The sequence below is a fragment of the Amblyraja radiata genome, chromosome 7 (genome assembly GCF_010909765.2).
Source record: "Amblyraja radiata isolate CabotCenter1 chromosome 7, sAmbRad1.1.pri, whole genome shotgun sequence".
Lineage (NCBI taxonomy): Eukaryota > Metazoa > Chordata > Chondrichthyes > Rajiformes > Rajidae > Amblyraja > Amblyraja radiata.
Genome location: NC_045962.1, coordinates 9,736,434 through 9,753,685, shown reverse-complemented (window position 1 = coordinate 9,753,685; position 17,252 = coordinate 9,736,434). Strand labels below are relative to the sequence as shown.

At 45.7% G+C, this 17,252-nt stretch overlaps 1 protein-coding gene across 2 annotated transcripts in view; it reads left to right on the top strand.

Annotated features, from left to right (window-relative positions):
• The window catches only part of slc12a8 (solute carrier family 12 member 8), an 83,723-nt gene that overhangs the window by 40,422 nt on the left and 26,049 nt on the right, over positions 1-17,252 (top strand). For both annotated transcript variants that reach the window (XM_033023678.1, XM_033023677.1), the window contains 3 exons: positions 8,356-8,469; positions 10,412-10,499; positions 13,534-13,621. In XM_033023678.1, coding sequence (XP_032879569.1) covers positions 8,356-8,469; positions 10,412-10,499; positions 13,534-13,621 — 290 coding nt within the window. The remainder of the gene's footprint in view (positions 1-8,355; positions 8,470-10,411; positions 10,500-13,533; positions 13,622-17,252) is intronic.

Sequence of the window (17,252 nt, the reverse complement as noted above, 5' to 3'; positions counted from 1 at the left end):
ATCAAAGTTCAAATGAACACACCGTGTTAAATTTTTGATTGCGTATCTAAGCCTAGTTTGGGCCTTTTAAAGTCTCCTGTATCTGTCATATTTGGCTATCATTTTCGGATCAAAAGGAAAGGACCATTTCATGTGATAATCCCATCATTTAAGAAACAGTTAGACAGGTACATGGATAGAACAGGTTTCAAGGGATATGGACCAAACGCAGGCAGGTGGAACTAGTCAGTGTAGCTGGGACATGTTGGTCGGTGCAGGCAAGTTGGGCCGAAGGGCCTGTTTCCACACTATGATTCTAAAAAGAATGAATAGAAAGGTGAAGAGTCTGGAATGATTGGTAGAGTTTTCTCCATGAGGTGGAGGGCTCGTTTCCTATCCACAGTCCCTGGGTGGGGAGGGGGTTGGTAACTTCATGTATTTTAGCTGTTTTTTTTAAATGGATTTAGACACAGGGCTGGAGTAACTTAGCGGGTCAGGCAGCATCCCTGGATACAAAGGATGGGTGACGTTTCAGGTTGGACCCATCCTTTTTTCAGCATTTTGTGTCTATCTTCAGTATAGGGAGGTTTCACGGCAGTCGGGTCACGACCCATGACCCGTACTGTTGCTACACTACGCCAAATGGAGTACACGCGATGTACTGCAGGTAGGCACTTACCATTGTTTCCAGCGTAGCAGGCCCGGTAAAACCCGTCAAAAGTGTCCATTTTTGCGCTGTAAATAATTATGAAAATCGGGATAAGCGTGAGAGACATTTAGCCTACTTCAGAATTCCAAAAGTGAGGAGAAATGACAGTAGATAGAAGCGAGAGCTGAAGGAACAACAACAGCCAGAGTGCTTGGTGAACATTGGCCGTTTGCTCACTGCATTTCATCAACTAAGGCATTATGACTATGTTGGTCCTTTCCCAAGGCAGTGTGAAGTGTAGATGAAGTCGATAGTGGGGAGGCTGGTCTGTGTGATGGATCGGGTCACATCCACAACTCTGCAATTTCTTGCGGTCTTGGGCGGAGCTGTTCCCAAATAAGCGGTGGTGCATCCCAAAGGATGCTTTCTACGGTGTTCGTGTAGAAGTTGGTCGTCATTAGACTGATTATCCATTCGCAACAGAATTGATATAATTAATTGCCACACAGCCAGGCTGGTGGAAATTTGGGTTGTCTGCAGCGATACAATAATAAAGAACACACAACCACAATAAAACTGTAACACAAACATCCACCACAGCATTCATCACTGTGGTGGAAGGCACAAAATTTGGCCAGTCCCCCCCCCTTTCCCCCCCCCCCCCCGTGGTCAGGACCAGAGTCCAGAGTCAGTCCAGGATCAGCTCTTCCTCACCGGAGACCGCGGCTTTAAGTTGTTGTAGGCCGCAGACCGGCGGTCAAGATTTAAGTCCCCGCCGCAGCCAGAAGCACCGTAGACTGCAGGGCCGGCGGTCGAAGCTCCCCTCCAGGGGTGATGGTAAGTCCATGCTGGACCCGCGGTAGAAGTTGGCCGCGGGCCGGCAGTGATGGCTTCTTCTTCTCCCGGGTCCCCAACGTGAGATCCCGGGCTGTAGACGCCGCACCAGCTGGAGCTCTGCAGACCGCGACTTCAGGCCGCGGCTTCAGGCTGCCGGCTGCCCCGGGCCAGCGAAACGGAGCGCTCCCCTCCAGCGAGGGCTCACCCACTCCACGCCGAGAGTCCACGCTGCGCCAGCCGCTGAAGCCCCGGGCGCGTCTCCGGGAAAAGCCGCGTCGATCCTTGATGTTAGGCCACGGGGGAGGCGACCTGGAAAAACTCGCCTCTCCGTGGAGGAGGCGACCGAAGCGGTTTCCCCCTTACCCCCCCACACCACCCCCCACACAAAACACACGAAGAAACATTAAATACAGACTTTAAAACATACTAAAAAAAGAAAAAAAAGTTGAAAAACTGACGAGCTGCATCCTTGTTTGGCCTGTTTGAAGTATTTTGTTGTATCTGTGTCTGGAAAAATTACTAGAGATTTAGGTTTAACATAGATCCACCTCTTGTGTTGAGCAGAGGATGGAAAGGGTTGGCAGACAGGCCAGCCATTTCCAGCTGTGGCCTGAAAAACCAGCAGACAATACATGATTACAATCGAACATTTCGCAGTGTACAGATACATGATAAAGGGAATAACATGAATAACGTTTAGTACAAGATAAAGCCAGTAAAGTCCCATCAACAATACTCCGAGGGTCTCCAATGAGGTAGATAGTTCAGCACTGCTCTCTAGTTGTGGTAGGATGGTTCAATTGCCTGATAACAGCTGGGAAGAAACTGTCCCTGAATCTGGAGGTGTGTGTTTTCACACTTCTATACCTTTTGCCCGATGGGAGAGGGGAGAAGAGGGAGTGGCCAGGGTGCGACTCGTCCTTGATTATGCTGCTGGCCTTGCCGAGGCAGCGTGAGGTGTAAATGGAGACAATGGAAGGGAGGTTGGTTTATGTGATGGTCTGGGCTGCGTCCACAATTCGCTGCAATTTCCTGCGGTCTCGGATGAAGCAGTTCCCAAACCAAGCTGTGATGCATCCCGGTAAAATGCTTTCTGCGTAGTACACTGGGCTGCCTTAAAGGATTCAAATGCACAATTGCTTAATAAGCAGTCATCTATATTGGGAAAGGAATGAGAACATCTGTAGTGGGCTGGTTGGCCAGATACCACCAACGGCTTTGGGCCGATTGTACAAACTGCAACAAGGCAGGAAACCAGTCTGGGTGCTGGCTTCTAACGGAAGGTTCCGGAGAATGGCTGGGATCTGCAATCAGTAGCAGCGTTGGAACAAACACACTCTGTATGTGAAGGGTGGTGACTTCCTTTTGGGTAAACACGTCATTTATCTAGGAGAGCCTTTTTCTTTTCCAAATAGCCATAAAGTCTCCGGGAAACGGTGGGTTCCGCCCTGTTTTTTAAGCCACCTTTCAGGAAAATAAACTGGCTTACGGAATTTGGCATCTAATACATGAGATCTCCTTAGCTGATGATGGTTCTTGCATTAGTAAATGAAAAACACCACTTCTCAAATTGTGACACAGCCCCAATGCTTGTTTAAACATGTGAACAGGATTATTGAATCGGGCAAATAACCTGCGGCAAACTCTAGTCTGCCCATGTAATTAAAGATTATGTTCATTGACACAATGATTGGTCTGCCACTAACCACCGCCTGTCCACATCATAAGATCACACATAAAAAAACAACACAGAGTGCTGGAGTAACTCAGCGGGTCAGGCAGCTTCCCTGGAGAGCATGGATAGGTGACGTTTCACATATATATTTATATATTGGTAGATGGACACACTGATCTGTTCTGTAGTCATGCCTACTATGTTCTGTTGTGCTGAAGCAAAGCAAGAATTTCATTGTCCTATAGAAACATAGAAATTAGGTACAGGAGTAGGCCATTCGGCCCTTCGAGCCTGCACCGCCATTCAATATGATCATGGCTGATCATCCAACTCAGTATCCCGCACCTGCCTTCACTCCATACCCCCTGATCCCCTTAGCCACAAGGGCCACATCTAACATCCACTTAAATATAACCAATGAATTCGCCTCAACTACCTTCTGTGGCAGAGAATTCCAGAGATTCACCACTCTCTGTGTGAAAAATGTTTTTCTCATCTTGGTCCTAAAAGACTTCCCCCTTATCCTTAAACTGTGACCCCTTGTTCTGGACTTCCCCAACATCGGGAACAATCTTCCTGCATCTCGCCTGTCCAACCCCTTAAGAATTTTGTAAATTTCTATAAGATCCCCCCTCAATCTTCTAAATTCTAGCGAGTACAAGCCGAGTCTATCCAGTCTTTATTCATATGAAAGTCCTGCCATCCCAGGAATCAGTCTGGTGAACCTTCTCTGTACTCCCTCCATGGCAAGAATGTCTTTCCTCAGATTAGGAGACCAAAACTGTACGCAATACTTCAGGTGTGGTCTCACCAAGACGCTGTACAACTGCAGTAGAACCTCCCTGCTCCTATACTCAAATCCTTTTGCTATGAATGCTAATATACCATTCGCTTTACCAGGGACACATGACAATAAACTCTCTTGAATCTTGAATCACAGAGTACAGGAGTAACTCAGCGGGTCAGGCAGCATCTGTGGAGAACATGGATAGGTGATGTTTCACAGAGAGCTGGAGTAACTCAGAGTGTCAGGCAGCATCTCTGGAGTCGAGTCGAGACCCTTCGTCAGGCTTCAGAAAAATCAGTGTGTAGAGGGTCCCGACTCGAACATCACCTATCCATGTTCTCCAGAGATGCTGCCTGACCCGCTGAGTTACTCCAGTGTTTGTGTGATTTTTTTTGTTGTAAACCAGCATCTACAGTTCCTTGTTTCTACATGGGACACACATGAAGTTTCAGTAAGATAATTTTACAGAACCATCAATCAATCAACCGTTATTATTCTGTCAAGAGTTTTTACATTGAGAAAACGTTAACTTAACTGCTACGGATGTTAGGCTCACTGGTCGGGTATATGCTTAGTATATTTTTTGGTATGCTTTTTTTATACTTATCCCAATGTTTTTCGTAAAAGGAAAATAAAAATGCCTTGGGTCACAAATGCCCCTAACTTGCCTTCGCCAAGGTCCAGCAGGAAAATGACTCAAAGTTCTCTCAGCACCGGTGGAAGCTGATGGAGACTCTGGCGGGAATGAATATGGAATTGTCTGTGTGGCAGGGAATAGAGGGTGGTGGCAAAGCTAAAACTGTAATGGCACGGTGGCACAGCGGTAGAGCCCTTGCAGTGCCAGAGACCCAGGCTCGATCCTGACTACAGATGCTGACTGTACGGAGTTTGTACGTTCTCCCCGTCACCTGCGTGGGTTTTTTCTCCAAGATCTTCGGTTTCCTCCCACACTCCAAAGACGTACAGGTTTGTAGGTTCGGCATGGTATAAATGTAAATTGTCCCTAGTGTGCGTAGGATAGTGTTAATGTGCGGGGTTCGCTGGCTGGTCCGGACTCGGTGGGCCGAAGGGCCTGTATCCGCGCTATGTCTCTAAAGTAAACCAAACTGGTCGGTGTGGAATTCTGAGAAATACTGTAATACTGGGTGTGTTCCTCCTTCACTCATAGACCGTTCATTTACTGGAGGTAAAGACAGCCATGAAAGTGGTGGGGATTTAAAGCAGACAGTTGGACAGTTTTATGTTAGATGGTGATAAACGTGAGAGTTGAGAGCATTCGTTTTACAGAATGTGTAAACTTTAATAAAGGAATTGTAATTAAGGAATTGCTTAATCAGAGTTTATAAATAGAAATGCTGCCTCTGTGAGTCACAGCATTGCAGAAGTGCAGTAAATGTTCACATTCTGATGTGCTTTAGTTTACTGTATAACCCCAATGAATTGAGTTGGAAGGAGGGGGTGATGACGATATTGTGTTAAACGTTCCTGATTGTGTGATCGCTCAATTTCAACAACGCTGTCCCATTCACTGTCCCATTCCCAAAGAGTGATGGGTGGGGGATGATTATAGGATGACTTGGAGTGAGAAGTTATATTCTTGGTGTGCACTAAATTCAACTTTAGCATCCTGATGATTGTCCATTTGAGATGCACTAAGCAAGGTCGCACCAGTTGCCGCATTCAACCAGTGATCTTGGGTCAGTTGTTGCTGGAGTGGTACAACGCCTTACATGAAATACAGTAAACCCTCGTTATTACAGACCACAGTGGTGAGGGAATGGTGTCTGTTATTGCTGATTGTCTGCTTTAATCGAGTATGGTACTATCATTGTATAAGTAGTAGAAACAAGGAACCACAGATGCTGGTTAAAACACAAAAGGACACAGAGTGCTGGAGTAACTCAGCGGGTCAGGCAACATCTGTGGAGAACATGGATAGGTGACGTTTCACAGAGTGCTGGAGTAACTCAGCGGGTCAGGCAGCATCTGTGGAGAACATGGATAGGTGACGTTTCACAGAGTGCTGGAGTAACTCAGTGGGTCAGGCAGCATCTCTGGGGAACATGGATAGGTGACGTTTCACAGAGTGCTGGAGTAACTCAGCGGGTCAGGCAACATCTGTGGAGAACATGGATAGGTGACGTTTCACAGAGTGCTGGAGTAACTCAGCGGGTCAGGCAGCGTCTCTGGGGAACATGGATAGGTGACGTTTCACAGAGTGCTGGAGTAACTCAGCGGGTCAGGCAGCATCTCTGGGGAACATGGATAGGTGACGTTTCTGGTCGCAACCCTTCCGCACTCTTGGAATCCAGGTGAGTTGACGGCCCCTGGCGTCGGGGGGGAGAGGTGGGAGTCGGCGGAGTCAAAGGTCGCGGGTGTCCATAGTGCAGGTGAGGGGCAGCCGTAGCATAGGTTATTAAATGCAACTTCAAACAAACTCTGAACTATAACAGCCTATTGCACTTTATCTGTTTATTTATTTTTATTTTTTATTAAAAAAAAAAAAAAAAATTATTTATTAGAAGTGAGTACAATGCATTGGTACACAAACGATGTTAACATATTACATTCTCTGTACAACTTCCCTTTTTATTTTTAAAGAGAGGTGAGAAAGGAGAGAAGAAAAAGAGGTTGTGAGAAGTGAAGAATAGATTAGTGAGTGTGGGTGAAAAACCAATAAAGAAAAAGTGAAAGAGAAGGAATAAGTGAAGAAGGAAAGCAGGAGGGAGATTATTCCATTGCCACAGTGAGATGTTTTTTTTTAAATATTCTAAATCATCTTTCACCCATACCTGAAACTGTTGGTTTTCATGATACTATGTCACCACATGAATCCAGGAAATCAATAAATGGAGACTAACTCCTTAAGAATAGGTCTTGTTTGTCTATTAGGAGGAGTCTCATTTCTTCCAAATGTGCTGTGTCCAGCATATTACTGATCCACATTTTAAATGTTGGTATATTAGCATTTTTCCAAAATTTAAGTATAAGTTTTTTTGCTGTTATTAACCCATAATTGAAAAATGAGTTTTGGTGTGTATTTAATTTGTTCCCATCTCCACTTACTCCAAATATAATAATTTCAGTGTTAGGTTCCATTTTTGTCTTAAATAGCTTTGAGAATATATCAAATATATCACACCAAAATTTATAAAGTTTTGAACAAGAGACAAATGAATGCGTAATATTGGCATTTTGAGAAAGACATTTATCACAAATGGGAGAAATATTTGGATAAAATTTATTCAACCTAGTTTTGGAATAATATAATCTATGTAATATTTTAAATTGAATTAACTTATGTCTAGCATTGATCGAACATTTATGTATATGTATCAAATATTTTTCCCATGTTTCTTTTGAGATTTTTATCATTAATTCTTTTTCCCAGTCTTCTCTATTGCCTCTGTTGATGGTAATTCTATATTTAAAATACTGTTATACAAGTATGATATTAATTTTGTTGACTCCGCATTGATATTCATTACTTCTTCTGTTTATTTATGTGTATATTTATATATTCTATGGTATATGGACACTCTGATCTGTTCTGTATTTATTTATGCCTACTATATTCTGTGCTGCAGCAAGCAAGACTCTCTTGACTTGACTTGACTGGAGGTGAGGGTGGCCGGAGAGCTGGTGAGGGTGGGTGGGGAGTGCAGGCGTGGGTGGGTGGGGGAGTGCAGGCGTGGGTGCTTGGGGAGTGCAGGCGTGGGTGGGTGGGGAGTGCAGGCGTGGGTGGGTAGGGAGTGCAGGCGTGGGTGGGTAGGGAGTGCAGGCGTGGGTGCTTGGGGAGTGCAGGCGTGGGTGGGTGGGGAGTGCTGGCGTGGGTGGGTGGGGAGTGCAGGCGTGGGTGGGTGGGGAGTGCAGGCGTGGGTGGGTGGGGAGTGCTGGCGTGGGTGGGTGGGGAGTGCTGGCGTGGGTGGGGGGGTGGGGAGTGCAGGCGTGGGTGGGTGGGGAGTGCAGGCGTGGGTGGGTGGGGAGTGCAGGCGTGGGTGGGGCGGGAGTGCTGGCGTGGGTGGGTGGGGAGTGCAGGCGTGGGTGCTTGGGGAGTGCAAGCGTGGGTGGGTGGGGAGTGCAGGCGTGGGTGGGTGGGGAGTGCAGGCGTGGGTGGGTGGGGAGTGCAGGCGTTGGTGGGGAGTGCAGGCGTGGGTTGGCGTTGGTGGTGGGGGTAGGCGCAGCCTGGAAGTTTCCGGGGAGACGGGTGCGAGACAGGGATGACATGGGCAGCCATCGGCAGGTCCGTTGGCTTTAACCAAAATCTATTTTAAAAAGGTCCGCAATAATCAGGGTTTATGATATATCTTGAAAATCTTTGAACACTGTTATTACATAAGTAAAAATTTAAATGTTCAATTTTGATGTTCAATTTTATTGTTTTCAGAAAGTATAAAGTAAGAATCTATTTTCCTCTTGCTTCCCTAGATTTTGGATTTGTGGGCTACACTGAGGAATTGCTCAAGAACAACACTTTCCCAAACTACAGCCCAGAAGAGACTTTCTTTACAGTTTTTGGAGTTTTCTTTCCCACTGCTACTGGTAAGAGAATATCATTGCTTATTCATATTTGAATACTGTTTGTGTAGGAGGGAACTACAGATGCTGGTTTACACCGAAGATAGGCGCAAATTGCTGGAGTAACTCAGCGGGACAGGCAGCATCTCTGGAGGGAAGGAAAGGGTGACGTTTTCGGGTCGAGACCCTTCTTCAGACTGAGGGTGGTGGTGTTTGTTGGATATCTGGAGCATATTTCAGTCCGCATAACTTTCATTCTGAGTCCATTCCTTCCACACTTAATGCCCAGAAATCTATCACAACCCTATCACGATGGATACAAAATGCTGGAGTAACTCAGCAGGTCAAACTGCATCTCTGGAGAAAAGGAATAGGTGACGTATCGGGTCGAAACCCTTCTTCAGACTTTTGAGTGACTGAACATCCATGGTAAAGATGAGGGAGTGGGAACTCGGAAAGTGAAAGTCATTAATGAGGCGAAGGGCATGTGAAGTGTCTTGGACATACGTCAGGAGGGATTGGACCAGGGGGGATAGGATGGAGTCGAGGTACGTGGAAATGATTTCCGTGGGACAGGAGCAGGCAGAAACAATGGGTCTTCCGGGGCAGTTGGGTTCATGGATTTTGGGGAGAAGATAAAATCGAGCTGTGCGGGGCTGGAAAACGATAAGGTTGGAGGCTGTGTAGGGCAGACAGCCGGAAGTGATAAAACCAGAAATGATCTGTGCGATTATGGCCTGTGGGGTCATGGTCGAGGGGTAAGTAGGAGGAGGTGTCTGAGAGCTGGCGCCCCGAATCTGCTTAACAACAAAAAACATAAAATACATTAGTTCCTGGCATTTTGCCAAAGAATAAAAAGGCATTTTGTTCTTTATCTGTATATGGTACTGATTAAATAACTTCCTGGAATGTCTGCTTCCCATAACAATATATCTTGCCTTCTCAAGAAAGATCGTTCCCAAGGATGCTGTCCACAGGTTATAACCATTTCGAGTGGGTCATGCTTATTTTCATTTGAGAGAGATATTTCCCTCTATTAATCTCCAGTTATTATTGCATCTATTTAGATTGCAATTGGTGAAGAGTTTGATTCAATGTTCAACTGGTGACTCTGGTGACTCTGACTGATTGCTGCAGATGCTGCATAGCGAGCATCCAGCAGCTCTGCCCAGGTCCGTCAGAGTTGCAGAGAGTTTCAAACACAGCCTGGCTCCGATGCTCCAGCTGAGGACATTGCAGATTTATACTTCTGCCACTTGGGGGAGAACTCTCTGGCAGTGATGGAGGCACGCACTGGCAGCTTGAGTGATAAGGAGACCAAAATGACTGGATTTGCAGCAGAACTTAACATTGAATGGCTGTTGGGTTTTCTTGTGTAAAAAGGATGATTTGCAGTTCATGTGAATCATTTAGTTTGGTTTTAGTGTAGTTTAGAGATACAGCGCAGAATCAGGTCCTTCGGCCCACCGTGTCCGTGCTGCCTCCTGTACACGAGCCTGCAAGGCCACCCCCCTACACTAACACACACAGCGATCCCTCTACACTAACCTACACACACGAGGGATTATTCTACAACTTACCAAAGTGAACTAACTTGCAAACCTGTAAGTCTTTGGAGTGTGGGAGGAAATCAGAGCACCGGAGAAAACCCATGGGGCCACAGGAGAGAACGTGCAAACTCCGTACAGACAGCACCCGTAGTCAGGATCGAACCCGGGTCTCTGGCATTGTAATGCCCCTGTCCCACTTAGGAAACCTGAATGGAAACCTCTGGAGACTTTGCGCCCCACCCAAGGTTTCCGTGCGGTTCTCGGAGGTTCCCGGAGGTTTTCGTCAGTCTCCCTACCTGCTTCCACTACCTGCAACCACCTGCAACTCTACCGCTGTGCCGCCTATGCAGGTAAGCCTATACAAGTAGTGATTTTGTGATTTCATGAGTGTATTAACTGTGATTTCTGTAATACAGGTGTGATGGCAGGATTCAACATGAGTGGAGATCTCCAGAGACCAGCATCCAACATCCCCTTTGGGTCCCTGGCAGCCGTGGGGATCTCGTAAGTTGTGCTGAAAGTGTTCACTGAAACTAAGATGCAAGCTCTATCCTTGCTCAGTCGATGTCATAGAGTGATACAGCGTGGAAACAGGTCCATTGGCCCAACTTGCCCACGCCAACCAGCATGCCCTATCCACACCAGTCCCACCTGCCTTCATTTGGCCCATATCCCTCTAAGCCTGTCCTATCCATGTACCTGTCCAAATGTTTTTTAAACGTGATAGTACCTGCCTCAACTATCTCCTCCAGCTATTCGTTTCATACACCCACCAAGCTCAGTGTAAAAAAAAAAACAGGTTCCTATTAAACTTTCCCCACCTTAAAACTATTCGGTATGGGTTAATAATTGGAAAGAAATTGATACTTAAATTTTGGAAAAATACAGCCATACCAACTGTTAAAATGTGGATTAGGAATATGATGGACATAGCACGCCTTGAAGAAATGAGACTCCGACTAATAGATAAATATGACCAATTCTTAAGGAGTTGGTCTCCTTTCATCGACTTTTTGGAATCATGTGATGCAGCGGTACCATAAGGATTGCTGATTTCAGTTCATGATGTGGATAGATCTACATCTCCGAATATAGATTTGAAAAATTCTCTTTTAAGGGGCCTTCTCTTCTATTTCTACTTTCCACCTTTTCTTTTTTCTTTTCTTTTTTTTTCTTCTTTTTTTATATACACACTTCACATTTTTCTACTTTCTACCATCTATTTTTCCACTCTTTCCCCTTTCTATTGTTTTCTTTTTCTTGTCTTGCTTACTTCCTTCTCATAACATAAAACCAGAGGTTGTACATGGAATGGATTACGGTATGACATAGTTGGCACCTAAAATTAGGTGCCACTGTATTGTTTTGTATTGCATTAACTTCTAATAAAATAAACAAAAACAAAAAAAACACAAAAAAAAAAAAACTATTCGGTAATATCATGTAATCAGCATTTTGTGAACGACAATGACAGCAAAAATTCTGGATGTTGCAAGTCCAAAACTGCCAGGAAGGCAAATGCAATACTAGCATTTATTTCGCGAGGATTAGAATACAAAAACAGGGGCGCTGAGGTTAGACAGACTGCATTTGGAGTATTGTGAGCAATTTTGGGCCCCATATCTGAGGAAAGATATGGTGACACTGGAGAGGGTCCAGGCGTTTACGAGAATAATCGGGTTAATATATGATGAGCGGTTGACGGCACTGGGCCTGTACTCGCTGGAGTTTAGAAGGATGAGGGGGGGACCTCATTGAAACTTACTAAATCGTGAAAGGCCTGATAGAGTGGATGTGGAGAGGATGCTTCCACTAGTGGGAGAGTCTCGGACCAGAGGTGATAGTCTCAGAATTAAAGGTTGCTGCTTTATAAAGGAGATGAGAAGGAATCTCTTTAGTCAGAGGGTGGTGAAGCTGTGGAATTAATTGCTACAGATGGCTGTAGAGGCCACGTCAGTGGATATTTTTAAGGCGGTGATAGATAGATTCTTGATTAGTAAGGGTGTCAGGGGTTACGGGGAGAAGGCAGGAGAATGGGGTTGAGAGGGAAAGGCAGCTCAGCCGTGATTGAATGGCGGAGCAGACTTGATGGGACAAATGGCCTCATTCTGCTCCTATCACGTATGAAGGATCATGCAGCCGGTCAGACAGGATCTGTGTAAAGCCCATGCACATTGCATGCTTGTTCCGTGTGTAACGGGCTGCACTGGCAATGTTGTGTCCCCTCGTGTTACTGTCGTTAACACAAAAGGAGCAGAGGGAACATAGAAACATAGAAACATAGAAAATAGGTGCAGGAGTAGGCCATTTGGCCCTTCGAGCCTGCACCGCCAATCAATATGATCATGGCTGATCATCCAACTCAGTATCCTGTACCTGCTTCTCTCCATACCACCTGATCCCTTTAGCCTCAAGGGCCACATCTAACTCCCTCTTAAATATGTACAGACACAGAGTTGGACATTGGAACTTTGATTTTGTTCTTCTCATTGCTTTGTAAATATTGATTGTAATGTCCAATTGTTTGATAATTTCGATTTTGTTAATATTAATGTCGTTAATGTCTTTACTTGTTCGGAATAAATAAATAAATAAATAAATAAATAAATAGATAAATAAATAAATATAGCCAATGAACTGGCCTCAACTACCTTCTGTGGCAGAGAATTCCACAGATTCACCCACTCTCTGTGTGAAAAAATGTTTTCCTCATCTCAGTCCTAAAGATTTCCCCTTTATCCTTAAACTGTGACCCCTTGTTCTGGACTTCCCCAACATCGGGAACAATCTTCCTGCATCTAGCCTGTCGAACCCTTTAAGAATTTTGTAAGAACAGGCATCCTTATCATTCACTTTAAGCTGCCATCTGTCCCACCAGTAGTTCAACAACTGAATGCCTGTGGGAAGAGGCAGAAAATGTAGAGCGGTTAATTTTTGTGACACAACCCAGCTTCTATTTGTATATGTATAACTGAACACTCTTAGAGAATAGAGAGCACCAACAATATGCCTATAAATCATCAGTTCATGGTGAAGCTGCCAAGAACTATATTCTGCTCTCTGTATTTCCCCCTTTGCTCTACCTATTGTGCTTAAGTTTGAACTGATTGCGTTAGTGTGTAGTATTATCTGATGTGTTTTGGTTGCATGCAAAGCAGCTTTTCACTGCACCTAGGAGCACGTGACTGTAATAACCCTGAATCTAATCGAGGTCATCTAAGGTGGAAGTGAAAGTGGAAAGATCACCCATTGGGTTCATTGACATTCCTGGAGAGAGAGAAAGAAGAAAAGTTCAGCTCGATGATACTTGTTAGTGTTTAAATAGATAAAGCTAGTAGTTCGTTTCTCATGGTATCAAAACTGAAGAACGTTTCCACTGAACTTGAGTTAAGAGGGGACACAAACTAGATGACTCGGGCTCTGATTGATTTAACTTTGATGCTTAATATAAAACAAATGTGATTACAACTGTGCTAAATAAAACCTGGTGATATAGATGAAAGGAACAATAACAGGCGCTGCATTTTCTTTGCTGCAGATGGTTCCTCTATTTAGTGTTTGTGTTTTTGCTGGGAGCGGTCTGTACAAGGGAGGCTCTCAGATATGACTTCATGATCGCGGAAAAGGTAAGCACACGTTGTTTCATTTAGTCGCCCCCTTCCAGCTTAGTAAACTCTCCCCATGTGCTCTGAGAGATGAGCTATGCATTATGTGGATCGTTACTGCGGCCATGCTTAGATCAGAATATGTTTCTTAATGCAATGTAAAATTCAGTAAAGAAATCTCTTTTTAGGTACTCCTGACCGGGGTTTCCGTTCTATAAATGTAAACAAAAGAATGATGTGGGGTGTCTGGTAATCTGTCGAATGCAGACACAAAGAACTGCAGATTCTGGAATCTGGAGCATAATCACACACAATCTCCTCCAGCCGGAATCACACAGATTGTTCCCTGTTTTTTTATTAATCCAAAAATGTATTCAGTTATTAAAAATAATATTTACAATACAATAAAACAAAGAACCCACCACCCTAATACAAGACAAACAAATATACAAAATAAACTACTATACAACTATCTTACAATCCTTCTCAAGGAAGCATTCTGCCCAGCGATCTCGGAAGTCGCCCAGGGTGCCCGTGGACCTCTCAAACGCCACCCGGGCACGGATGCAACCCCGGAAAAGGGGCGGGGCAGCCAGCTCAGGCAGAGCCCTCTTCCGCCTGGTGCCGTGACTCGCGATGGCCAACTTGGCTAGGCCCAGAGGCAACCCAACCAGGACATCTTCATCCCCAAACCCTCTCCCCTACGCACAGGGTGTCCAAAGATGAGGATGGTGGGTGAGAAATGCATCCAGAAGGCAAGGAGCAGCCCCTTTAGATAGTGGAACATAATGCAACCTCATATACACGTGGTACACAGACTCTTCCAGCCCACAAATGTGGCAGGCGGCTGGCCAGTCTGTGAACCGCGAGAGAAACAGGTTGCAAGGGACTCCTCGGTGCAGTACCGTCCACCCCAGGTCCCTGATTTCAAGGGGGAGAATCCTGTAGATGTGATCATACAGACTGTTCCTAGTAGACGGGATCATGTACAGACTGCACCCTGTTAATGATGGGCTTGCTGGAACCTGGTCTTTCGTGTGGAGCCCAGCATTAGAGCACATTAGGAGAAGTGATCAGATACAGCTTTGCACGATTTTGGACCTTCCCAAAGTGATTGTGAGGAGTCCGGGGAAGTACTGAAGGGCGATGTGGGTCTGAAGGAATATCTGCATCTCTCTGCCAGTCTTTGTTCATTCCAATCAGCCTCTCTTCCCGTTCTGTATCCGGTGTCCCGACACACACCGTACTGCCAAATCCAATCGTTTCCCTATTGTAACTGAGTGAGCACACGTCCCTGACACTCCCCTACCCAGCTCCACACTGCCTCTATCTTTCTGTGGAACTTCAGCCCCAGTTTCTGTACAACCCGGGGCTGTTCCTGGACCTCCTCTCCATCCAATCGTGACATTCCCAGGGAACTAATATCCCGCTGCATTCATGCAGCCCACATGGAGTACGTTTGTCAGCTTTGGCTCAGTATCATGTAGATATCTTGGGTGGATTTATACAACTCTGCTAGCAGCCCAGAGCACTCACATAGACGAGGTAGAAGCTGCCCTCTCATCATCCTTAGACAACTTGACAAACTACTACATGGACAACCAACTGAAGGCAAACCCTGCTAAGACCCAAGTTAGCCTGTTCCACCTTTGTAATCGCGAAGCTGGGAGGAAGCTGTCCCGAACATGGAATGGTGTCGCTTTGAGACACTGTGACTACACTGTCTACCTTGGGGTTACTCTGGACCGAACCCTCTCCTTCAAGTAACACATCGAAAGGGTGGAGGGCAAAGTGAGGACGAGGAGCAGCATCCCACGCAAGTTGGCAAACTCATCGTGGGGTCGAAGGATGAGGGGTATCTTATAGAAACATATAAAATTATAAAAGGACTGGACAAGCTAGATGCAGGAAACATGTTCCCAATGTTGGGCGAGTCCAGAACCAGGGGCCACAGTCTTAGAATAAAGGGGAGGTCATTTAAGACTGAGGTGAGAAAAAACGTTTTCACCCAGAGAGTTGTGAATGTATGTAATTCCCTGCCACAGAGGGCAGTGGAGGCCAAATCACTGGATGGATTTAAGAGAGAGTTAGATAGAGCTCTAGGGGCTAGTGGAATCAAGGGATATGGGGAGAAGGTAGGCACGGGTTATTGATAGGGGACGATCAGCCATGATCACATTGAATGGCGGTGCAGGCTCGAAGGGCCGAATGGCCTCCTCCTGCACCTATTTTCTATGTACCAATGCATCCACACTGTGGTCAACTGCTCTTGTGCTGTGCTACTCTGCTGCAGAGTATGCTTGTCCTGTTTGGGAAAGATCATGCCATGCGAAGAAAGTTGATGCCACCCTTAATGACAGCTGCAGATGCATCACTGGTTGCGTAAAACCAACTGATGCAGATAACTTGCATGTCTTGGCCGGTATTGCTCCACCAGGAATCCGCAGATCAGTCACCGGTAGAACTGAATGTAGGAGGCAAGTTGGGGACACCCGCCATTACTGTCACTCCCATCACCCAGCCCCAAAACGGCTGAAGTCGAGGAAGAGCTTCCTTCACACAGTCCAGCCACTGTCACAGTCTCCTCAAGCAACCAGACTAGCCTTGTGGGAAAAGAAACACAGTGAAAACCACCACCACGTAAAGATGCCAATCCCAACCAAGGAACAGCTATCACCTGGTCACAGGTGTGACTGGAAGACCTGGAAGTCCCTCAATAGGCTTCGTACAGGAATGGGTCGATGCAAGACCAATATGAGTAAATGGGGCTATGCAGATGTGGCAGACACAGAATGTGAATGTGGAACATTTGTACAATCCATGCCACACCGACTAAGATGCCCACTTCCTGGTGAACAATGCTGCCTGGAAGATCTAGCGGTGACAAACGCAAAGGCTGTCCACTGTGCAAGAGCCTGGCTGAACATTTGACACAGAGATGATGGACACTAGAGAAGACTCTGCTAATTCACACTTCAATGCAATGTACCATGGAGCCAAAAACCGTTGTCGGTATCCTTGTGACCCGAAATGTTGTCAATTCCTTTCCATCCACCCGGCAGCCCCACAGCCCTTTGTTTCTTGCTCCAGAATCCAGCTTCTGCAGTCTCTTGTGTCATTCATGTATCAAGTGCAGTCCTGCCACAAATCTTTCTTTCAGATGTGGTGTCCCACTGGGCATAAAGCAGCTCTTGGCTCTTCGAAGAGAAGATGGGTGCTTTTCTAGTGTTGCGGTTGCTATTTGCCCACCTGTCACCGTCCCTGATAATATCGGAATTCTCCGGTTTGCAGGACAATCCCGATGGAGGTGACGGCTGCAACGGGCCTTTATGGCTGGCTGCTCCTGTTTCCATGCATTCTGTACTTAATCTGCCATTGTATGGTAATAATCTTACTGAAACGTATGCACAAAAAGATTCTCACTGTACACATGACAATAACATCCCATTGAACCATCGATCAGGGGAATGCTTGGTCAAGGATTTCTGGGTTTTTTCTGGCCAGTTGGGTAAACAACATATATCAACAGTTCTGCCTGAAATGGAGTATTAAAAATGTTTACATGGATCAGATCTTTTCAGAAATGTCGCCCTCATAGAGGATGGATTCAACATAGATTCAGATAGATTTACTAGAATGTTGCCTGGGTTTC